General features: G+C 42.1%; 2 protein-coding genes across 9 annotated transcripts; one reads left to right on the forward strand and one right to left on the reverse strand.

The window, feature by feature from the left end:
- Window positions 1–487: 487 nt before the first annotated feature.
- Window positions 488–5,280, reverse strand: YOD1 (YOD1 deubiquitinase). Its single transcript, XM_068918308.1, has 2 exons — window positions 4,998–5,280; window positions 488–4,777 (listed from the first exon to the last, which is right to left on the reverse strand). The coding sequence occupies exons 1-2, from the start codon at window positions 5,203–5,205 to the stop codon at window positions 4,071–4,073; spliced, it is 915 nt and encodes a 304-aa protein (XP_068774409.1). The 5' UTR covers window positions 5,206–5,280; the 3' UTR covers window positions 488–4,070.
- PFKFB2 (6-phosphofructo-2-kinase/fructose-2,6-biphosphatase 2) lies at window positions 4,997–22,404 on the forward strand. Of its 8 annotated transcripts, none has more exons than XM_068918299.1 (16): window positions 4,997–5,101; window positions 6,579–6,704; window positions 6,868–6,964; window positions 7,571–7,637; window positions 7,788–7,862; window positions 8,312–8,368; window positions 9,200–9,324; window positions 9,713–9,920; window positions 10,155–10,301; window positions 11,299–11,403; window positions 12,051–12,180; window positions 13,534–13,596; window positions 14,195–14,268; window positions 16,402–16,581; window positions 18,894–18,916; window positions 19,397–19,719. In XM_068918299.1, the coding sequence occupies exons 2-16, from the start codon at window positions 6,593–6,595 to the stop codon at window positions 19,485–19,487; spliced, it is 1,554 nt and encodes a 517-aa protein (XP_068774400.1). In that variant the 5' UTR covers window positions 4,997–5,101; window positions 6,579–6,592; the 3' UTR covers window positions 19,488–19,719. The 8 variants fall into 8 exon arrangements, with proteins under 8 accessions (XP_068774400.1, XP_068774399.1, XP_068774397.1 ...); XM_068918298.1 differs by lacking the exons at window positions 4,997–5,101; window positions 19,397–19,719 and adding exons at window positions 5,489–5,589; window positions 19,730–22,404 and having other exon boundaries at window positions 18,894–18,939; XM_068918296.1 differs by lacking the exons at window positions 4,997–5,101; window positions 19,397–19,719 and adding exons at window positions 5,489–5,589; window positions 19,730–22,404.
- Window positions 22,405–24,254: the final 1,850 nt, after the last annotated feature.

Raw genomic sequence — 24,254 nt, forward strand, 5'->3', positions numbered from 1 at the left:
CTTATCAATGTGTGTAAGTACCTGAAGGGAGGGTAGAAAGAGGATGGGGCCTGACTCTTCTCCATGGTGCCCAGTGATAGGACAAGAGGCAACAGGCACAAATAGAAACACAGAAAGTTCTGTCTGAACATAGAGAAACTCTTTTACTGTGAGAGCATTGGAATAGGTTGCCCAGAGAGGTGGTGGAGTCTCTACACTTGGAGATATTTGAGAACTGTCTGAACAGGGTCCTGGGCAGTCTGGATCAGTGAAGAAGCTTCACCCTTAAAAAATTGCTCCCTCTCTTGCTACAATTCTTTTAAAGAGTCAAAAAAGGGCAATGAGACAGAGGAGAAAGCAGATGTAAATTTCTCAAAGACTGTGCTATATAGAGATGTAAAGACCTTTTTCTTTTTTTAAAAAAAAAAAAAATGCACTGCTGCTCACCAGGCCATAGAGTACAGAACCAAAATTCAAGAACCGAGGAACAGACTACGCTAAACAAGTATGCATGCATCAGTCACGTTTATTGGTGCATCAACAACTTTTGCAACTCAGGGCATGTGTTTAAGGAAATATTCAAATGTGTGCTGCTGATACACAATAACAGGATGGAACTGGAATACTGGTAACTAAGATTTTAGAAACTGTTGGCTAAAGCCGCTCGTTTTACTGCAACAGGAACATACTCTACCTACATCAGTGAAAGTCCTTACTCAACATCTGCTAAACATGTAAACTCAGACAAGCTTTTAAAGTGCTGTTAAAACCACAAGATTTGTATCTCTTCATACAATATAAAATGTTTGTGAAAGGCCACATGATTAGAGTATGTTAGGCTCTTCTTTAATTAAAGAAGGAATCTAGTGCTGGTGAAAGGGCCAGACTGGCACCAGGAAACTGAAATTCTGTTTAATCTAAGATCCAGAACTGCACAGACCCCTAAAGCAATACTAGGACAACCCGACTTTTAATAAACCCATCTCTAAGGTTAAAAATTTCAGTTTCTAGTACCTGTTTAATCACTGGCCTCTGTGCTGAAGTATTCAGCAAGGAAAATAGTGCTTATTTTAAATTTGTATGGGGAAAAGTGGTATGGTAAGGACATAAGCCCACATCTTACAGGCTTTCTGGATTGGTATGGACAGGTGACGCTACTCCCTGCCAGTACTTGAGCCTAAGTACCACAGAACATCCATACTAAAATATCTGTAGCAACACCTTCCTGTACAACTAATAACAGTCCAGTGCAAGTGTATTAGTGATGTTCAGAAATTCATCCTACTCATATCAGGATGCTATTTGTGACATTTTGATAACTGTATTAAGGGCAGGTAAATGCTGGTAATAGATATTAGGAAAAACCCTAACATTTACCACACTTCTTAAAAAGAAATTTTACTTTGAATGTATTCCATAGCTTACATTCTAAATAGCATAGATACTTTCTGCTTGGGAGAGCTTAAGAGAGCCATGTAATTTTTAACTCATCAATATCACACATTAGTTACTCTTTGGAAGACTTTGTCATAGTGACAACATGAACTTTTCCAAAGATGAACTACAGCAGTTCAGTTGCTATTTTTTTAACAGAACAGATTTTATTTTCTATGCAACTAAAGAAAACATCCAAGCAGCGATGTTGACATGTCTCCCTCAAATTGAACTGATACTTTTAGTGGAATGGCTATGCAAATGTGATATAGCAAAGCTAAATAGTCTGGATTAAATAAAGGTAACTTTAAAAATACTGCAAGTGAGAAATAAAAACATTTTTACACACTTTCAGAAATCCACTCAGGATACAAAGATAAAATTTAACTCAGCAAGCTCGTGAAGAAGTTTGTCAAGTCTGTCTTTGACAAATTGAGGCCAAACAACAGAAATTGTAAGAGTTGCTCCCAAAAGTCACTTGCAAACATGGTAGACAATAAATATGATTCTTCCACTTCACTCTTCTTTCAAGGACACCCAAAGACAGTCACTTGTACACCTCTCTGAGGTAGGTATTATGTCCATTTTATAGATGGTAAATGGTGAGGAGTAGCTCTTTGTCCAAGGCATCTCACCTATTTTAGTGTGAAAGCTGAGAATAGAATTTAGGATTGATAGTCTCTTGGTCTCATTCCTAGACAGTATTTCCTCTCAGGTAGTTATAACACAGTGTAACCTGACAGTTCAAAGGAACTTGAAGATATTTCTTTAAGTTATAAGCATCAGCTTCTAGAGGGTTGTTGTTAATAAAAATCTGATCTAATGATGGGCTAAAAGCAAAGTGGGGTTTAACGCTGGAAGCTATTGCAGTTTTCTATAGAAGCTTCCAACAGTGCTAATGTTTACTTTCTTACTGAATAAGAATCTGGGTCCATACGGCTTTTGGTGATTCTACTCTTTGTACTTAATTATTCATGCCTCAATTTGGCAAAGTACTTGCATGTAACTACATTCCATTTTCAATAATAGTCCTCAGTATTTCAAGGTCCACCTGGTTCTCATCTGAGAACTCAGGTGAAATTTGTCTGTCTTTTATAGAAAGAAAGCTTTTGCTGCACCAGTTTAGATATATGCCTTAAAAAATGGGAGGGCTTTAAAATGAAATCTCAGATTCCATTTAGAAAGTGGGCTTATTTTTGCTTCAGTTTGAAGATGCACATTCTTGCTCCCTATTTGTAGAAGTGCAAAGAAAGTAACTCAGAGTAACAGAAGAATAGCAGGCTAAGAATATTTTTAAATCCATTAACGCAAGTATGTGCTACAGGCATTACAAAGAAAAAGAAAATCCCTTTCAGTAATATGCACCTTTACAGCACCTTTAAAAAGATCTCAATGCACTTATTGTTCAGCCTCACCTCCCCACTGTGAGGTAAGATTTGTTAAACCAATTTCAACATCCCTGATTCTGAGTAATATGAAAAGTAGGGCAGTTTACCTAGCTTATTTTATTATGAAAGTTAAACTGCTCCCTTCATTATCAGAATTAAAGTCTTGCTATTTAAGAGTCATGGGTGACAAATCAAACGCATTAAGGCAGAATGCACACTTGGGAAACTTCAAGCCTCTCTTTTGGCTAAGCACTCCGCCCTTCTAAAAAGGCAAAACTTTTCTACTGGTAAAGAATGAGAACTATACCTTAAAGTGCTAATGTACAGTATTTGGAATCTGGTACAGCTTCTTAACACTGTGGCCATGAGATCAGCTATACCCAAGTAAAGTCTAGTTAAATGTGTTCAACAGATGCAAATTACATTATTTCCCTAATTACCATAATTCCAACTTGCCAGAATCTGAGATAATACTATGAGCAAGAATCCAAGTATTTCAAGAAACATGCCTACATTGTGATGCAGTGTAAACACCAAGGAGTTGATAGTTATTTTTCAAGCAACTAAAAACTACCTATGGAGCATTAATAAGTTTATTCAATACTTAATCATCTACTCATTAGTTTTAAGAAGGCTATCTTAAAGCTTAGAGGCCAGTTCTTTCTCTAAAGTTGTGACTTCGCACAAACAATACATTCTACTTCTGATGGTAACGTAGTATAGGGCAGCTTTGGAGACACTCTTTCCTTTAAAACCTGTGCACCAAATGAGCAGTTTTACCTGCAAGAACTGCTTGTATGTGCAGAGTCCAATTTTTAGTATAAGTAATACTGATATGCATGTTTCCCAAACCTTTAGACTAGTTTAACTGCCCTGAAAATATAATATTGAGACTAATTCAGTAACTGAGAGGCTAGATTTTACTTTAGTGTTGAACAAGCCTGATTGTATGTCCACTCAGATCATGTACACAGAGAATATTATTTCAGAAACGAGGTTTTAGCTGCCAGTATACACCACCTGCCAAATTACTACAGATCAGCATGCGAGAAGATATCTATTTCAAATCAGCAGGAAAAGTCACTACCGCATACATATCTGTAAACCCACACACTAACCATAACAAACCTGTGCGTCTTGGCCATCGTTAAGTTAATATGCTTTTCAAGCTTTGTGAACGGAATTTTATGATTACATACAGCTTATGTGAAAATCCAGAATTTTATTCTGGACCAGTGAGGTAGTAGATGTACCATCCTCATGTCTATGTCACACTTCTCCGAAGTTGGTGTGTCCAGTCTCCTTGGCATGTTCTCTGGCTTCCGCTTGTCCGGTTAGTCCCTTCTGGCATACCATGCACCTCAGCGTAAAGCGATTCACATCAGTAAACTGCCTCTTCCGTCTGGCTTCATCTGCTAGCTCCAGTGCTTGTGCAAGGACAATATCATCAGTTGTAGAGAAAATGGTCTGGGGAGGAATGTCTGAGTCGGGGATTTTACGTTCAAGTGGATCATAATGAATCCCATCATAAATTAAAAGGACCCGCTTAGTGTAACCAGCATCTTCCCCAAAGCGGTCGATTCTGACCGTCTGTGTGTCCACTACACAGATTTCACACTGATAAAATTTGGATAAAATGGATACTTCAATGGCGCCTCCCCAAGTTTCTTCCCTTCGGATCCATTCGCAATACTCCTTGTTAGTTTTCCCTAGCACTGCCTCACAGTAGGACTCGGGGTCGCTCGCTACGATCTGGGCTATCAGGCCGCGCATCTCCGGGGCGCAGCCCGGATCATAAACGCCTCCCTCTACCACATAGTAGACGCTGGTGAACAGGCAGGAGTTATCCGCGGGAACGACCCTGCGGGCGAGCGCGGGCACGGCCTCCCTGGCTGCGCTAGACATCGTCCTCTTGGCGACGGCGGGCGAGTCGCTCTTGGCTCTGGAGGGGTCTTCTTCCACTATGAGCGTGTCACCTGCCAGAAATAAAGGAGGAGGAATTGAGAGAAACGGGTGGAGGGGAGTAGGGCTGCGCTCCTGACAGGGAACCCTCGTTTATCGCGCTCGTTTCCCGCCCGGACGCGTTATCCCACCGGGGAAGGCCGCCGGCCGCCGCTAATTCAGACGGGGCCCCTCGCCGGTGCCCACCCAGCCCTGGCGGGGGAGGTCGGGGGGGGTCTCCGCCGCGGCCCTCACCCGAGTGGATGCCCAGGTCGCCGAGGCGCCGCTCGCCGTCGCTGAGGTCGAGGCTGCGCGGCGGGAAGCCGAGGAGGAGGCGCTGGGCGGCGGCGGGCACGCCGGTGAGGGCGGCCAGGGCGGCCTGCATGTCGCGGAGGCGGGAATGCGCCGTGAAACCGCCCAGCGCGTGGGTGCCGCTCCGGGCTTTGCAGCGCAGCCGCAGCATCCTCGGCCGGGCCGGGCCGGGCCGCGCCGACCGGGCCCCGCTTCCGCCTCCGCCTCCCGCCGCCGCCGCCTCCCGCTCTCGCGAGAGCCGCCGCCGCCGCCCCCCCATTGGCCACGCCCCGCCACGCGCTGGCCGCCGCCCAATCGGGCCCGTCTCGGCACCGCCTTTGCCCTTCGCTGCTGACGTCAGCGCCGGCCCCGCCTGCCTGCCGGGCAGGGCGGCGATTTGCATGGCGCGGGGCGGTGGGCGCCGGCGCGGGCGCGGGCGCGCGCGGCCCCGCAGCCATGTCGGCGGCGGCGGCGGTGGCGGCTGCGCCCCGTCACGGCGGCCCGCTGACGGGCCGGGGCCGCGCCGGGCCCCTGCGCGGCGCCGAGAAGAAGTGCTGTGAGTACCCGCCGCCGGGCCGGCAGCCCCCGGCCCCGCGTTACCTCAGGAGAAGCCGGAGGGAGAGGGAAGGGCTGATATATACATATAAAAATGCATATTTAATATAAATATATTTAAAAAGCTATATGTCTCTTTATGTATACACACTGTATGTATCTTGTTTTATATATGTACATGTAAAATTATACATATGTATAAGTATATATGTATTTTTAACCGGGATAATGCTGCTTGTGTCCCCCCCCACTTAAAAAAAAAGGCACGGTTTTCCTCAAAAGCTGTCGCCCCTCTGTGTGCCTCCCCCCAGCGTGTGTTGCGTGTGGGGTTGCGGCTGCCCCGGCCCCCGCGCTCGCCCCACCGGGAGGACGATGCTGGCGCGCAGGGATGCTGCTGCGGTGCTGGCTGCGTGGTGGTCCTTATCTTATGCTTCTCTGGGGTTTTTTTTTTGGTCTAAAAATGCCTTTTTTTACACCCCCCCCCCCCCCAAATCTGGTCCGGTTGGTATTCTTGTTCTGCTTAAACCCTCCCGTTTTATTTTCCTTCTTGGCCCTGCACCTGACTCCCTTAGTCAAACACCTTTACCGTTTGTTTTTCTCACCCCAAGACTTAGCTCGCTCAAGTCACGATTTTGTATTTTCACTGAGAATGTGACCACGTTATTAACAGTGTTTTTTTAATGCCCTTGACAGCTCCTGCCTAATTGGTAAGCGCTGTTAATGCTGACGGACGTACATTAGCCTCAGCGGTGCCCGGTTGCTGGTCCGCCTCGTTAGCTAGCACCTGGGAGACCACAGAGTGGTCCAGCGGTTGCCGGCAGCGTTTAATTAGATGCGAGGACCTGACACCGAGTCCGTTGTCCGCTGTGCACAGCGGCAGCTTGTGTCTGGTGGAGGGGGCAGAGCCGGCGGAGTTGCCTCGTGGCAGGGCTGGGGTTCGGGCTTGGCCTTTGCTCTGGGCGGCAGGCTGATAGACCCTTCTTTCTGCAGCGTGGGCTTCCTATATGACCAATTCTCCTACCCTGATCGTGATGATTGGCCTGCCTGCGCGAGGCAAGACGTACGTGTCCAAGAAGCTGACCCGCTACCTCAACTGGATCGGAGTGCCCACCAAAGGTGCGTGCGAGGTCCTGCGCTGGCTGGTGTGTGTCGGCGCCCGGCTCAGGGGGCCAGTGGTGAGACAGGGACCTGGTTCTGCTCTTTGCCTAGAACAAAGTGAGGTTTGTCTATGAAATGCTGTTAGTCTCACTTGTTCTTTTGTGTGTGTGTGTGTGTGAAGTATTTAATTTAGGAGTATATCGCCGTGAGGCAGTGAAGTCTTACAAGTCCTATGATTTCTTCAGGCATGATAACAAAGAAGCAATGGAAATCCGGAAGTAAGTGCATCAAAGCACCTCACTGGTCATAACAGTCTAGTTGTTCTAAGGTTTTTGCAGCCTGTTTGTCCGAGCAGCACAAATAACACTTAATAACCACGAACAGTGATGGGAGTAGATACCGCAGCCCGTTCAGTAACCCTGCTAAATGGTTTGTGTGTGGGGATTTTGTCATTTACTTCAGGAGAAACCGCATAGCACAAAGAGCACAGACTATGAATGCCCAAAGATGTATCTAACCTACTTTATGTTTTATTCAATTTGCGTATGATCTTATTAACTGACCAGGTAGCAGGCCTAGGGTCGATTTTTTGCTCTCAAAATCTTCCTATGTTAGCATGAGGACACCCGAAGCTAGGACTCTGCAAAGAGTCTCTGACTACAGAAACAACAAAAGTGCTCTTAAAACACGGACAAGGGTATAGAAAAGGACTCAGTCCTATAAAGCCTCCAGGGCTGTTGGAAAGCTGTGGGGGGGCCCCGCAGGGACAAAGAGAGAGGAGATACTTAAATCTTTCCCCATATTAGTGCCAGAGCAGTGATTCAGAAGACTTAGAATCTGAATGTTTTACATCAGCTGTGACAGTACCTGTTTCTCTCCTGCAGACGGTGTGCCTTAGTGGCTCTAGAAGATGTGAAAACTTATCTCATGGAGGAGTGCGGACAAATAGCTGTAAGACATTTCTGGACTAAACCTATGGTGGTTTCACACCTGATTTTCTCAAAGCTGTCCAGGGGGTTTGGTACCCTGATTGTAATCTTTGGGACTGGTTTAAAAGCATTACATAAAATTGCTCATTGCTGCTTGCTTACTTTCTGGTAGGTGTTTGATGCAACCAACACAACTCGAGAAAGGAGGGATCTGATCTTAAATTTTGCTAAAGAAAATGCTTTCAAGGTAATGGTCCTATATTTAATGTGTAATCAGAATTGGTGCACTGAGTTCCCCCTGGAGTATTTCCCCTGTGCGCTTTGGTTTGGTGCCTCTGGTAACAAATTTGGACTGTTATCTCTGTAAAACTTAGTTTCTGTGCTTTGGAAATTGCCTTTGATTTCATCCAAGAACACTTAATTCCCAAGGGTTCTGAGGAACCTGGCTGTTACCAGTCTCCTTAGAAAAACATCCCATGGGCTGCACTGAAAGAAGGGGAAAAATTTGGTTTTGGGGCAAAGCAGAGTGAGCTAAATTCATCCCCAGGGTAATTCTCTTTGTTGTTGTTGTTGTTTTATTTGGTTTTATTTGAGAGCTGTGTTAACATTACCGCTCTTGAGTAGTAACTCTTGATTTTTTGATTCAAGATAGAGTTGTTGATTCTCTGAAATAATGTTTCATTGCCTTCTCTGTAGGTGTTTTTTGTCGAGTCTGTCTGTGACGATCCAGAAGTCATTGCTGCCAATATCCTGGTAGGTGGTACATTTTCCAGGGTCAGCTGACAGTGTCCTACTCGAGGAGATTTGATGTTTTTTGGGGAAGTTCACCATCTACTGTAGCTTACAAGAACACCTGCAGACTGTTGGTAGTAGAGATATGCCTAACTCCAGGGAGGTTTGAATCCCAGTCTGAGCTTTACTGAATGTGGCTGTTAAGTTTATGTTAGGCTATGCTTGCTCGCTCGCGCGCGCGCTCTCTCGCTCTCTCAGTAGAAATTTCCTTCCCATTTCTGGTTACAACCAGGCATGGTTGTAGTGTCCTGGCTTGTCAGCTTGGTGGCCCTCCTGCAAAGGGAAACCGCAGGCCAAAGCTCTGCGGTTGTCACCTTGTTATTTTAGTCCTGTGTGAAGTGCAGGGAAAGGAGTACCCGTTTCTGACAATGTGTGCATTCTAGTGTGCATGAGAACCCTGTTCTTATGTTTCACTTAGAATATAAGCAGTTAACATTCATAGGTTTACGAAAACCAAAGGTGCAGTTGTTTACCTAAGAACGTGGAAATGAAATGAAGCCATGACATGTTTGACCTTGAAGCATGTTTCTGTTGTCATGGGAAGATATGCAGTAAGTGGCTTGCAGGGGAAAAATAAAAGGCAACTCAGCTGTGTTTGTACTGGGGGCCAAGTGCTACAGCATGCCCTTTAGAATTGCCTTTTGTTTCCTTTCCAGGAGCAGGTCTTTCACAGGGCAATGTTAAACAATGTTTTTTTTTGTTTCAAAATAGAAGAATAGAGTTATTCAGCATTGCTTTTGCTCCGTGTAGAGTTTGCTTAACTTTTACAAAGCGTCACTGTCTGTTGTGCAGGAAGTGAAGGTCTCCAGCCCTGACTACCCAGAGAGAAACAGAGAGAATGTGATGGACGATTTCCTGAAGAGGATAGAGTGCTACAAAGTTACCTACCAGCCTCTTGATCCTGACGAGTATGACAAGTAAGAAGCCATGTCCTACAACGTATTTTGTCCTTGCTCATGCGTTTGTGCGCAGGAGTGCTGCTTTGCTCTGTCACTCTTGTTCTCTGGCTCACGATGATGTAATGCTTGTGCTGAAGCCTCTGCTTTCCCAAAATGAGATTGCTCGTGAGAAGACGATACCTTCAGGTCCCAAGTGAGTTGAAAGGCTTTTTCTCTAGTGTATTGCAGTGCAATAGAGATCCTTGCTTAAACACAGCAGTTCAGTGTCTCCTCTGTCTGCTGAAGCAACCAAGTGGTAGTGCTGATGCCTTTATTACAGGGTAAATAGCTAGATTACACCCGCATATGCACGTGTTTCATTTTTAAAACCAGTCGTGTGGGTGTTCTTATTTTATGTTGACTCCAGAGATCTTTCCTTCATTAAAGTGATCAATGTGGGACAGCGGTTCCTAGTAAACAGAGTCCAAGATTACATCCAGAGTAAAATCGTCTATTACCTAATGAACATTCATGTCCAGCCGCGTACCATCTACCTTTGCCGACATGGTGAGAGTGAATATAATCTTGTTGGCAAGATTGGTGGGGATTCTGGTCTGTCACCACGTGGGAAGCAGGTATGTTTTTGGCAGCAGCCAGATTGCTGTATTTTTGAAGTGTCATGTGAACACAATCAGAACCTGGCTTTGCAGCTGATTCTTTGTGAGAGCGCGTAGGTACGGTCCTGTGGAGTTTATTCTGGTCACGCCAACAAAGAGATCGACCAGCCTCTCAATCAGAACAATTAAATAATTCTTTTTAATCGCAGCAGTTACTCCTGCTATCTCCTAATCTCCTCTTACTTTTTCTAGTTTGCTCAGGCTCTGAAGAAGTTCATCGAAGAGCAGGAAATTGCTGATCTGAAGGTTTGGACAAGCCAGCTGAAAAGAACAATTCAGACAGCTGAGTCTTTGGGGGTCACTTATGAGCAATGGAAGATCCTGAATGAGATTGATGCTGTGAGTAAGGAGGCTGGAGGGGGAGAATGGCTCAGAAATACTGATTGAAGTCTTTGAGTTCTCTAGATTAAAACATAACTTTAAAACAAATTCACCATAATAAACCTAACTATTTCCTGATCATCAGTCAGACCTTATAACCATGTCTGTGTATAATGCGCTCCAGTCGTCATTATCATGAGGTACAGAATAACTTGATACAGAGCTGAAAACGTCTGTAACTGTTAGACCTTGCTGTAGACATGTCCAGCTTTTATTAGAATAGAAAATCAGCACTCAGGATACCAGGCACTTGTAACGCCTAACTGTAGTACAGTTCTTGTAGATGGACAAAGGTTAATATTCCCACTGCAATTCTTTCAGGCAAAAGAAATTGTAAGATTGTTGCCGTGGAAATGACTGCTTGTTCTCACCCCTTGCAAACATTCTGAAATAAAAACAAAGACCATGGCCCTGAAACGTAAACATGTTGTCTTAAATTATAAACAAGAAAACAAGTGGTAATAATTTATAGGAGAACGTCTGTCAGTTTTCCTGGGTGAGTTCTCTGGCGTTTCCAGATCGCTCAAATGGTTCATGCTGTACTCTCAAACTGATTGCTTTACCTTTTGGCACTTTGTTTTGGGGTCGGGGGAACAGGTTTCATCTGACCTCCAAAAAGCCTCACTGAACACTCTCTTGTCTTATCAGGGCTCAAGTGCGGGGTTTAGAGATGGGATCTCTCGCTCTTTCGGCTGTGGGGTTTGGCTGCATCTTAAGATGTAGTGTTTGCTTACGCTGCAGATAAAGCGTAGATAGTTCGTCCTTTTCAAACCAGCCTGGATGTAAGGTGACGTACAAGTGCTAGGTTTCTGAATTCCATATGGCTATGTCGGTTATGACACTTGCCACATAAATAAAGGGATTACTGATCTTAACCGCTTGCTTTTTTTTTCCTGTTACATTGTCTTTCATTTGACAAAATGAACTCTGTTGTAACAACCTCCTCTTCCTTCAGGGGGTATGTGAAGAAATGACCTATGCGGAAATTGAAGCCAAGTATCCAGATGAGTTTGCCTTGAGGGATCAAGAGAAGTATCTTTATCGCTATCCTGGAGGAGAGGTGAAGATGCGTAGAAATAATAATAAAATACAATATATGCAGAACAAATAAAGGGTTTGTAGAATTGAAGGTTTTTAATTGATTTTATCTTTAATTCTCCCCAGTAGTTATTTGGGAAATTATTGAAAATATTGGGATACCCAATTCAGTTTTAGATGAAAGGTTTATTGATTTCCTTCATAGTGCTGTGTAAGCAATACCACTCAGTTGTGTTAATAGGGCCACCTTATGACTCCCTAGAAACTTTCCTCTAATACAGAGGGGTTTCTGCACGGACCTCATCGCTTGGCTGAGGCTGGACTTGTCACTGTGAAAAACAGTCTTGGGAAGAAAATGATGTGGGTGGGGTACACAGTCATTTCTGGTTTTACTTCACAAACCCTTTTAAATGTATAATTTAGTATTTTATTTGTTTTTCTTACTGCGTTCATTAAAAGTTGAGTAATCTGAATCTTCCTGTAATCTGAGGGTTGCCAACATGAAATTTTACCTAGCGTTGTTTGTTTTGCTTTTCCTGTATTTACTGAATCATCCATGACTTCTGCATTTTAGTATTTTCCTGAATGTGACGTTGTCTTAAGTGCTGCTTCTTTTTTGAGACTCTGTGTTTATAAACCCTTGAAAAATTCCTATATTTTATTTTCCAGTCCTACCAGGACTTGGTACAGCGCCTGGAGCCGGTAATTATGGAGCTAGAACGTCAGGGCAATGTCCTCGTTATCTCCCACCAGGCGGTTATGAGGTGCCTCTTGGCTTATTTTCTTGACAAGAGTGCAGGTACAAAAATAAACACATGATGTTATAGGCCAGTTTATTTTTGCTTCCTTTATAGAGTTTTTGGGAGGGTGGCTTATAATTGCTGTTTTGATTTCCTTATGAAGGAGAAGCTATTTTAAAAAAAACAAAGCAAAAAAAAAACCCCCAAAACTGAACTTGAACCATTGCATTTCAGCAGTACATGGTGCTTTGCAAGAAGCTCTCTTTCCAAGGTTGCTGAAATGCAGGGGAAAAAAGGCAGTTCAAGTCCTTTCCAAACATAGCCTGCTGCTTTTCCACACAGCCATTGTTTCTGGAACTGTTTCAACTAGTAGCATTCACATAATCTTCATAGGATTTTTGTTTTCCCTTTTTTCATTTAAAGGAAAATGTTTTCTGATATACCAGTAGCCTGTGAAAATTGTGAGGGTTGGCAATAGGCCTACGCTTTTGAGAAATGCATCTATTAGATAGTATACTGTACTGTAAATTAGTTTCCTCATCTGTTACAAGTTCCTTTATTAAATTTCAGTGAGTCTCATAATTGCTTTTTGGTTCAATTCATCCTTTTTTTTGCAAATAGCAATATTTGCTGATTGGCATGGAGTTATATATATTCATAGACTCATATTTTGTGAAAACAATACTGTTTAAAGTTGCTCAGAGAAAGGAAATGATTAGCCAGCCTAAATGCCAGAATCTATGGCAAAATCAAAATACTGTTTGAGGATACTGAAAACCAGCTGAATATAAGAAATTTGCCCCTATGATCTTTATGATCTGCAAAGCAGAGAGCTACATAACTCCGAGTGCTTGGGTTTTTGTAGCAAGCGCTTTGTTGCAATAGATATATTTTTTCGTAGGTGTGCTGTTAGAGCTAGTTCCTCTGGATGGCACTATACATTAAAAATAGAGTATACGCTTATTTAGACACCTGCTTGCCCTAGGATGTGCGCTGGCACTAATGGATGAAAATCCATGTACTATTGAAGTCAGGAAGGGTTAGCTACAGCTTATGGTTGAGGGGTAGAGGTAGATGGTGGTCCATAGGGGCGTGTAGCATCTGCAGCAGGCCTCTCTGGTCACTGAGAGGATGCAAACAGGGCACTGGGCAATGAGCTTGTATATTTGAAATTAAATATTTGTTATTTGAAATACGAAGACCCCAGTCCTGGCAGGAATTGACCCACTTGTCACACTTTAAGCATGTGATGCATCTGTTTGAACTTGGTGAAACTACGCAGAGACTAAGAGTTCGATCTGTGGCTTAGGCCATAGCAGAGTCTAGTCGCAGTTTAGTCCCATACCTTTCCGGTAATCTTCTGTGCTCTCCTGGTTGCATGCAATGTTTAACTCCTCCTGGTTTTATCCTAGATGAATTACCATATCTGAGGTGCCCCCTTCATACCATATTCAAGCTCACTCCAGTTGCATATGGTAAATACTTTCTTTTTTCTGGTTTATATGAGTGTGTATGAAAGACAGGCAAGTTTGTATCTATGTGCAGAAGCAAAAGGACTTGCTGTAAATAACTTAGGTAATGTTTTTAATGTTATAAAAAGATACTGACTAGTGGGAGTTCTCTGAGGGGACAAGGGAGAGGCAAACATACGACTTTGGATTTGTGCGTACATGACTGTTGTCCAGTGGCTTCTCTTTTAAATAAATGACATTTTTCTGTGGGGTTTTTTTGTTGACGTAGATGCCTGCTTGTTCCTTCAAGCCTGGATTTGCCTGTGCAGTGAAATAAAAATGTTTTTTAAGTCTGTACATACAATTCATATAACACGTGGCTGCCTGTAAGTTGTAGCTGTACTTTCAAGGTGAAAGTCAAAAGTGAGGAGTAATTAAAGTGTAAAATCCTCTATTAATACAGGCTGAACTGTTATTTATTTTTGAGTTTGGTTTTTAAAAAAGTAACAGATTTATTTCTGCTCACTTCATGAATACTTTGACAGTATTATTATTTTTTAAATAGTTGATTATAAAATAAAATACATTTCCTCCTGTAACTTTATCTTTCTTTTTGGTAAAGGTTGTAAAGTGGAAACAATTACCCTGAATGTTGAAGCAGTAAACACTCACCGCGACAAACCTTCTTTGAATTCAGTAAGTCCTGCTGCTGAATTCTGGCTATTTCAAAGTCTTTGCCTTCTTCAAAAATAAATGAAACTTGTTTAACAATCACTGTAGATTGTTAAACACCTCTTAGAAATGCTGACTTCTTTCAAGTGACCTGAAAGATATGCTTTAGAAATATAGTCCCCAAAGGTAGGATTGATTATGTGTAGAATTTATCAGAAACTTAGTTTGCTCCCCAAAACAGTGGGAGACGCTTTTTAAAAAAAAAACAAAAAAAAAAAAAACCAGAATTGTCAAACTGAAATCATTTTTGTTAGGACACACATTTTAAATTCACGGTCTTTTTCTCAGTTTTTAATGAAGTATTTGTTGCTGATGCTTATTATTTGTATTAGAAGTGTGATCATTTCAAAAAGGCATGTCGAAATATTAGAAGTGAATTTTTTTCTTGTCTTCATGAGCTTTCTCTTGTTTATGAAGTCATAAGTAGGATTAGGCAGGGCTTTGAGGCCATGCAAATCCTTCAAGTGTGTGGTTTTTTTTTTCTTGGTGGCTTTTATCAGTGTTTGTAGTCATCAGGACAAGGTTGTTGCTGTGTCTGTGTTTTATGTAGAAAGCTAAAAGTACAAGACTCATTCCTTAGTTAATTCAACAGAAGGACGCAATTGACTAAGTTGTTTGTAGTTACCTGAGAGAACTGGATACTTTTTTTCCTTTGCCCTTGTCTCTTGAGATTTCACGTTCTTTGCAAGTATTCTGTGCAAATAAAGACCTGGGTGAAACTAAACTACCTATCAAAATGTAGGGAACAGAAGTAGTTTCGAGTCAAATTTATCTCCCATGCACTACAAATCTTATAGTAGTAGCGGATATGTTATTGACTTTGGTGACTAGAGTCATTACACTAGTTTTATTTATCTAAGTAATGAAGGAGATAGGACTTTATAAACATTCAGCCCTCTACCTTGTTCAGTAAAGCTCGTAAGTATGTGCTAGATCTGTAGAAGTTGCTACTATTTTAGGTGTTCACTTTTACAAACATAATTTTGTTTTGTTTTGCAAGGACTAATCTCTCATAGCAGCTGCAGGCATCAGGGGATGCTGTTTAGCAATTGCCTGCAATTAGGCTCCCCCAATTAAAGGCCATGAACCAAACTTATACTTTGTTAGCTTACAGTAAACTCAATGCGAATTCATCACATTTTAAGTTCTTCTGCAACATTTCAGCTTTTAGTTGCCTTTCATCTTTGTAGGGGGGTTTTATAAAGAGCTCCACAAGTGAAAAGAATTCTCTGCTAATTGCTTCTAATAGTTAATTTTGCCTTCTAGCTTGAGGAAGACAGCACTAATAGCCCCATATGCCAACAGAATCATAAACAATAGATGGAAAAAATCTGCACGTGTGGTGATGGGCTTACAAAGCTAAAAACTGGCTGGCCACAAAATGTTGAATGATGACATTCAGCAAGATTTTTGTGGCTAGTAGCATTTTGGTGGTTTCTAGTTGCGGCATTTATTGCTTTGCTACTTCTATATAATTCCTGTGTTGAAATCACTGATGCTTGCTTGGAGAAGTTAGAAGCAATTTCTGTTATTCTTTGTTTACTTGGGCAACACACAGCTGCTTTGAAAATAAATACAAATGTGGGAAGGTTTACTATTTGATTTTTTTTTCCCCCTAAATTCATTGTAAAAATAAGTAAGCAAAAAATCCCAAAGGGAAGTAAAACTGCTAAAAATGCACTCTTCTCAGTGGACTCTGAGCTAGATTAACCAATAAACTAGGTCATTTCCCATTGTTCGCTATGTACTCTGCCGGGCATAGCACTCTGGGCAGCTTCAAGGAGGCAGTGGTTTAGTTCCGCTGTTGATGGCACAGCGCTGCCACCACCCCTGAAGGCTAGCATGAAATTGGACTTCCAGAACAAAGCTTATGAGTAGTTTTGGTGACCCATAGCCTTCTCTGGTCCCATACATAAGGGATTCAGTCTCTAGACTTTTGTGAGCTTTGGTTTGATGCCTGTTGGTCTGGATTCAATGGCAGGCTTCAGCTCTGTGAGTTATGGCAGGTGGAAGATACCAGAAATATGTGGTATGCAATATGATGTAAAAGTGTGGTTCCACTTTTCATTCCTTGTGATATCCTCCATTTTCAATCAGAACAACCTTCCAAAGAGCCAAACCCCTGTAAGGATGAGAAGAAACAGCTTTACACCGCTGGCCAGTGCGGACACAATAAAGCGCCCAAGAAATTACAGTGTTGGGAGCAAGCCTCTCAATCTGCTGGGGTCTTTCCTATTTCCGGAAGCTCAAGATGGGGCAGATCAGCCACAGCTGCAAGTCAGTGTCTGTGTGGTAACTTGCCTATGCTCTCTCTTCCCACGGCTGCTTCCCACTAACCCTGAACATCACCCACAGTTACCAGTGGTCCTGTTTGAAATACAAGCAGATCCCCCGCCCTGCCCCCTTACTGCCTTGTACACCATCACTGTTCCCACTGGAAAAGCATTCCAGATTACAGGCTCCAGTAGACTAGAATGGTGGTGCCAGAGGCTTAAGAGATCAGGCTCCATGCAGGTGAGTTTCCCTCAGGATAATAAGAGTTTCCTGGTAGGCTGGTTAATGCTAACTGCTGTACTGCTTTCTAGCAAGGGCTTGGTTGGAAAGAGTTATAGACATCCTGCTTGTCCAAATTCCATAAAATCAATGCAGCCGAGAGTTCCTCTAGCCCTAGCGCAACTGGTTAGGAAAACTTTATGTTCCTAATTTTGTTGGTGCCCCTTGTTCTGATGTCAGTTGGTGCCCAGATCCTGATGTCAGTAGCCTGTTGAACAAAATTAATTGGGGCTCCTGGTGTTCAGGTTAATATTAAAAATTAAAGCTGCTTTGTTTTTGACACTTGATGTTTCTTTTGGCTTGAACGCTCATAGGTTCTCGTCAGTTTTGTGTGTGAAGACCCACTTGCTTATATGAAATTGTTTCTTTTTGCTAAATTAGAAGCCTTTCTGTGCCTGGTTTCTCCTCTCAGCCACTTTTGTCAAGGGATTTGCTGAGGAGCCCATCAGTTCTAGCAGAGCAAGCTGCTGACTGTTGGCTCTGTTTCCCAGAGTTAACAGAGACGCTGCTTCTTTCGCCTGCTGACTATTGCAAAGGAGAGACCACAGACAGAGCTGGCTGTACATTGCTTTCTGTCACACGAGACAGACAGGAGGCATGTGAGGGACTTAGAGGTGGTCTGACTGGGTTACTCGTGCATTTTGTTCCTCTCTTTAGAGACAGCTGTCATTATTAAAGCAATTCTTTCCACTGCTCAGAGTCTGAAATCGGTATGCCCTGGGCTTGATGGAAGCCGCTGTACCAAGACAGGAAACTTCATTTTGAACTTTCAGACTGTATTCCTTGTCTGTAGTATCAGGACAACTCAATGCAATGAGATTCTTCCCTTTAGTAGGGTAGCCTGGTATGGTGCTTTTGTAAGGAGTTTTATTTTATTTTTAAATCACAATGGAGAATAATAGTTTTGATCTTGGACATTTTGCAGCTTAATATTTTTCAAGCTTATTTAATAAGCCCTGCTTCTCCTGTTCTCTTTCTACCTATTAGCAGGTTAAGTGGTCAGACAGTAAAAGAAGGGACCATGCAGCAGAGGTGAATTTTGCGGCCATATTCATGTTTGGTGAAGATCAGCCTGAAGCCCAGACATCTTCAAAATCCCAGGGCTTCAGTAGGAGCTCAGTCACAGATAGGGCTTCTAACCTTTGCATTAGGTGTGAATTTGGCCCATAACTGGGCCACAGGTGGAGAGGAACCTAACCTTGGAAAGTCCTGAATGTTCTTAATTTGTAGTAGCTCTCAGGAGGTCATTAACCCAACCTATAATCAGGGCTATATTTTTGTACACAACCTGCTAGGAAGCTAGCCCCAGAGTTTAGCCTCTATTTAAACAAAAAAATTCACAAAACTTAATGTTAGTACATTGGAGGGGGTTAACAAATATTTTTTTTCCATTTAAAAGTTTCTGTTTATTCACGAGCATTCGCTAGGCCTATTTTTCAAGAACTGCAAAAAGAGGTTGGTAAGGCCAGTAAGTGCAGCTTGCGGGAGACGGAGTGGAAGTCTGTGTGTTAGCTGTATGTGCATGCTCAGCATTTACACCTTCAACTTCTTAAACTTTCAAAAAAAAAAAATCAGGTCCTTTGACAGTTTCTCCAGTTGCACAGCCCCAAAACAGAGATCCCTGGCTCCTAGCGAAACTGCTCACTGTTTGTAATTATAACGTTTGTAACAATAATGCTTTAGCATTTAAAACATTTAAACTTAGGAGCATTTACGAATCATCTCTTCTTGAGTCAGTGCGGACAGTAGTGAAGTGTGCCGTTTTGAAAATTCTCACCTGAATGGAGCCATTTAGGTGAGCGTGCAGCGCAGAAGTTGACCAAGTGACTGAAAGTCACTGATGCCTTAGCATGACATTTCCATGGCTTCTATCAGCTGCTGTTTTGGCACATGTCTGCAGCTATTGCTCCCTAGTGTGAAATCCTTGGAGTTGTTTCACTTCTTTCCTCATTTGCTTCAGTGTTTTTACTATTATTTTTGAATCGTCATTAAAATGCAGTATGAGCTATCTTGTGCTGTTTCTTTTTCCTTTGCAGCCTCAAGTGGGAAATGCTTGCCTGTGAGTACCACTGAAAACAGCTTGTATGTACTTTCTCTGTTTCGTTCTACTAAGTAGGAATTCTCTTGATTAAAGTTGCATGGAAACCACTTTGGGGGGGGGGGGTGTGACAAATTAATGCATGAAGCAGAAGGCAGTCTTTTAGTATATAGTAGTCCTGTCATTAAGAGGGCCCTTAACGGATGAGGAGTCTTCTATGAGGGCCAAGGCCCGTTGTTGGACTAACGGGTGCATAGCATTTATGTTGGCTGTCTGCAAAAGAGTGCATTTCACCCCAAACTTGCACAGTCCCTGGAACAGGAGGCAAGCATCTGAAGCCTTAAATTCTCTCTTGGAACTAACTCTCAGACTCTCTTAATACTCAAAAACTTCAGTTATACCACAGGATGTTACATTTGTATGTAGCGAACGGGCTGATGGTTGTAAATTGTATTTGATTTTATGCCCAGTCCCTGCTTGGTTCTTCTCTGCCTGTAACAGGGGTATGGTGATATCTGTCACAGGGATTTTGCAAGGATCTTCAATCATAGCCTGTATGGGAGTGCTGCTGTTTACGCTCGGTTACCAATGATTTGAAGAGAATTAACAGACATTAGCACCGTGGATGGAGGTTCTCAGAACCCCTATAGGGAGCATGTTTGGAAAGCGATTTTGTGAATGAAATTTGCTGTGTTAGTGGCAAGTGTCGTCATGACTCCTCACTGTCACGTCCCTTTGGAGGGGTATTTAAATGGGGGTGAAGAGTATGGGACTGTACCTCTTTCTCACACCCTATAGAGAGAACATTTAATTCTGTTACCCCCTTCTCTCCAGGGAGCCAGCAAGCATCACCTGTGAGACCTTGGTTTCTATGTCGGCCTCCGAGTGAGGCGCTCAAATGAGAGGCCTTTGGTGTCCTGTACAGAAAGGCCAGGAAATTACTCTTGCTTCGCAATGCGCCTGCGTTGCTCTCAAGCGACCCTGCTGGCCTCGAGGCCTGTTCCTGCTCTGATGCGTGGGGCAATGGCTGTTGCAAAAGTTAACGTAGCCCCTCGCTAGATGCGCCACGTTTCAACTTGCACAGTGCGTCAGCGTTGAAGCTCTTGTCTTGTCAAAGTGTGATATTGCAACTTTAGGTACTTTACTTGTGGGACTGACTATACTGCACCGAATTTCATTATACTGAGTTATGGCTCTTAGCAGATATGTAACTGATGTATGGTTCCTGCAACATACTTGCTTCCTTGTCTGTGCATTGATGTACTTGCTCCACATGCATTGGTGATAATGTATCTAGGACACCATAGACAGCTTTTTACCAGTCTTTGAAACCTTTTTGTCCTGGAAGGCTTTGTGCTTTTTATCTGCTCTGCTGTAAATGTTAGTCTTGGGGTGCGAGTGGAAAGGTGTCCTGTGCCCATCCAGCTGTTGCGGAACGAAGTCTCCCTCCATTCAGGAGCGGCTGACTCTATGTCTGGAAAGCACTTCTGACGTGCAACACTGTGTTGACTGCTGCCCTAAAGGGATGGTGTTGCCTAAGGGTATATTTTGAGATGAAACAAACCATTCATCTGCAAAGGGCACAGGTATTAGAGGAAGGCCTTCAGACTGTTCTCTGTATGGGCTGCCAGAGACGAATCCTGAACTGAGTTCTTGCTAGCAAAACGTTAAGCTCTGCTCCCATGCTTTTCTCTGACTTGCAGCTTTGGGCAAATCGTCCAGCCTTCTGATGCTTTGGTTTCAAATTCAAAGGTAGAATTGCATTTAATGCAAGAAAGTTAAAACAGTAGCTTGTCCAGTTTAGTTCCTGGATATCAAATACATATATTAAGAAAGATTAGGGTTTCATTAGGGAGTTTCCTATTACTTCATTCAGATGCAGGACGCAAAAAACCTGGAGTGCTAGGATGCAGGAATTGCTGCTTTAGGATATGACTTGCATTTTTTTTTTTTTTTTTTTTTCAAGCAAGGAAGGGTGCAACTTCATATTCAAATGATGGAAGTAAAATTTCTCTCCAGGTAATGTTCCTGCTGGTCTGAGAAACTTTGACTTGAATGTATTTGGCAATTCAGAACTGCAAATTTTGAATTTCATTGCACTGTGTTCTTGAAGTAAAGCTCTTGCAGCATTTTTTCAAATAACTCCGCTGTCTTTTTCTACGTAACTAATATTTGTACACGTTTCTTAAGATAAAGTATGTGATTGTTCCTAAATTCAGGTATTGTTTTGTGTCCTATTCTCTCTAGTTAGTGATAGTATTTTTAATAATGTTACAGAGAAGTTTTAATAAAATAACAGAGCAGTGTGACTGTTCTGCCAAAGCTACAGTAGCGCACAAAATGTCAAACTTGGATATTGTTCTAGTGTATTTCATACATTAGGATCACTGCTTTGGGTATTGTTCAAAAAGTTGTTGTGCAAAAAATGGCACATTTCTCCTGCATTGCTTACCTCCATAGGTTTCAGAGTCTTTAATGCTGAAGATGAGGGGGGAAAAAGAGGAAGAATGTGAGATGGGGGAGCTTATGTCATTGCTAATGCATAATTGTTCCTGTATGGACTAACATTAATTTAGAGTGAAATCACAGAGAAGTTATCCCCAGGCTGGAAAGCAAAGCCCTATTTACCCCTTCAGTTTTTCCTTTGTACTCTGAACCAATAGGAGCTATATGTTTAGAAGTGAATGTATATGCCAGCTTTGCAAACTTCCTTTTCTAAGACTGTACTCAAGCACTTTTTTTTCCCCCTCTATGTTTAAAAAAAAAATAATAAAAAGTTCCTAGGAGGGTTTGCAGATAAGTGAAGGAAACTTGGTTCAACTTCCTTGATTCTAATACAAACCCCTTCCTTTCTTAGTGATGTATTGCTTGAGAAAATACCATATGAGCAGCTGTTATAGATCAATTCTATATTTGATGGCAATTTCTCTATTTTTTTTTCCTTTAAGTGTCAAGTGAATTGTTGGGAAAGTAGTTTAGTTTTTTAAATTACCACTGGAAAGTATATATGGTCCGAAAATTTCCTGAATATTGGATTTTAAGTCTCGATGCCTTCTGTTAGTTGTCAGCAAATTGGTTTGTGAGTTGTGTTAATTCTTTATTGCAAAACAGTTCTGTAACAAGGTAACTTGCACATATGGTCTCCAAAAATGCTGCAGCAGAGCAGAGCGCGTGCTTAACACTGTGCAGCTCAGATCCCTTTACAATGTTTTCTGTGCTTGAGCTATAAGACATTGAATGAACTACAGCTGATTTAGAAAATCCTGGCTGTCAGATTTTAAATTGTAAGATTGTGCATCTGTAAACATGTAAATCACTTCTGCTGACATGAGTTCATTCTTGACTTTTGTCTGAGCATCGATGAGGCAATGGAAGGAGTTTAATCACAAAATTGAAGTATTTTGTGTGCTTAATACGTAAAATGATTACTGTAATATTTCTTAAGTATGTCCTAGAAGTGTATTTTCCTCTGGAGAAGATAAATAAAACTGAGTAACCTTGAGTAACAACTCTGCTTCATTATTGCCTGCCTTTCTATGAGATACTCCAATAAACCTTCTTATACTTGGTGTCAGGTATAAGACTGTAGTAAAACCCTACCATTATGAGTTTTACAAGAGGTTAAAGAACAATGCAAGATGTGAAGCAGTTTGGACTTCTAGTCTGGAAGCGTGAAGTTCAAGTCCATCTCCTAGGCAAAACTGCTGAGCTGAAATAACACCTTGTTGTTCTCCTGCCTCATCCTGGAAAGAAACAGTGTGTAAAAACCTTAAAGGGTGACAGAGGTGAGGGGGATGCTCAAAGATACCAGTGTCTGTCAAGAGAGAAAGGAAAAGAAAACTCTATGGGACTGCCTACAAATAAGAATGCAAGATTTCAGCAAGAAATTATTTGTTCAGACAGAAATAAATAAATAATTTCTCAGGTTATCATAGGCAAATTGTTAATATAACAACTATGTAAAGTTGTTTGGGCTCTCCCCTAGCTGACTGCTAGGAAGTAACTATTTTTCTGTCTGTCTTTAGCTGGTACTAAGCTGAGCTGTGCTGTCAGTGTGGATTTCAGTGGTTTATCATTTCTTGATTTTTTTTTTTTTTTTACCTTGTTATAATCTGTACAATTTATTTTTATTTGTAGAGGATGGCTGGTTTAATGATGTAGAGGTTTCTGGTTTCATCTTGAACATGGCTGAGATTTCCACAGATATCCTCATGGGCAAAAAAATCTCCTCCAGGGACTTGCGTGCCTTGTGACTACTGGAACCAGCACGTTGCCTGGAGCTGCCGTCCCCAGACCTCTGGACGCACAGTGAGCCGTTTGGCACTTTGGCCAGTAATGTTATTTGAAATATATTTTAAAGCTTATCTGTAATTCCTTTTTTCCCTCCCTCTTTCTTTTTGAACGCTGAAATGTTTATCAATGGAGTTGAAGAAAATTTATTATGAAGATTTTTCAAGTTGCTTTTAACGTGTGTGTGCGCATGTGTGTTGGGCAGCGGGCCAGCGCATGGTCTGATGTAGACCTACGCTTTCTCAAGAAAGCGTGCACTGCTTGGTCCTGCAGACTTGTTCTGGAGTTTTAAAATAATTTCTGATGCCTCTCTTCCTGCTTAGTTGGAAGAAGTATTTGCAGTGTGTTAGTTCAAAATGGTCAGATTCATTCTTGCTGAAGTAGCTTCTGTTTGGAAGATTCGTGCTCACCGTGCATAATATCCAAGTTTTTATTTAATTTTTACTGTCTTTCAAGTTCAAGCACAGTTACTCAGTGTTATTTAACCATTGAAAGAGCTTCAGATATCATTTGACTTTGCTTTGATGACTTTTGATTTGAATACCCAGATCTGAACATGTTCTTATATTGGAGAAGGGTTTTTGAATCTAGCATAATAAAAGGCACTTGTAAGATCAGGTAATCTTGTGAAACTTATCACACTGAGGAGCAAAAGGGAATAAAAGTGTATGTTATCCTATATGTATAGCTTAGTTACCAGTGCAGTTCAAATCTTGCTTTAGCTTTGCACCCTATTTTAAGCTTCATCCTATCACTCATTTTCCTACGTTTTGCGGAAGCTTTTCTATCTCTTACAACAGAAACTCGCCTCATTTCATTCCTTACTGTGTCATATGAGTTCCTAGATTGTCCATTTACTGTCCTATTCTACCTACCTTAGCCAAAACTTCTCAAAATTAAGTGTGGATGTATGTGCCTGCGTGCTCTTTCGTGAGTAACTGCATCCATAGGGCTTGACCTGGGTTGCAGACAAAAGTCAAGTAGCACTCATTATGAAAACTGTTTTCTATTTCTCAAGTTTTCTTTTGTTTCAGAAGGTATTGAGGAATGTGGTACATGAATGAGTTGA

Source organism: Struthio camelus, chromosome 24, assembly GCF_040807025.1.
Source record: "Struthio camelus isolate bStrCam1 chromosome 24, bStrCam1.hap1, whole genome shotgun sequence".
Classification (NCBI taxonomy): domain Eukaryota; kingdom Metazoa; phylum Chordata; class Aves; order Struthioniformes; family Struthionidae; genus Struthio; species Struthio camelus.

Excerpts from the sequence above, each read along its gene's own strand:
- PFKFB2 (XM_068918295.1), top strand. The coding sequence starts at position 5,490 with ATGTCGGCGGCGGCGGCGGTGGCGGCTGCGCCCCGTCACGGCGGCCCG. Across the intron at positions 9,921-10,154 it reads TGTCACCACGTGGGAAGCAG|TTTGCTCAGGCTCTGAAGAA; the intron begins GTATGTTTTTGG and ends TACTTTTTCTAG. Across the intron at positions 14,269-16,401 it reads ACAAACCTTCTTTGAATTCA|AACAACCTTCCAAAGAGCCA; the intron begins GTAAGTCCTGCT and ends ATTTTCAATCAG.
- YOD1 (XM_068918308.1), bottom strand. The coding sequence starts at position 5,205 with ATGCTGCGGCTGCGCTGCAAAGCCCGGAGCGGCACCCACGCGCTGGGC. Across the intron at positions 4,778-4,997 it reads CGACCTGGGCATCCACTCGG|GTGACACGCTCATAGTGGAA; the intron begins GTGAGGGCCGCG and ends TATTTCTGGCAG.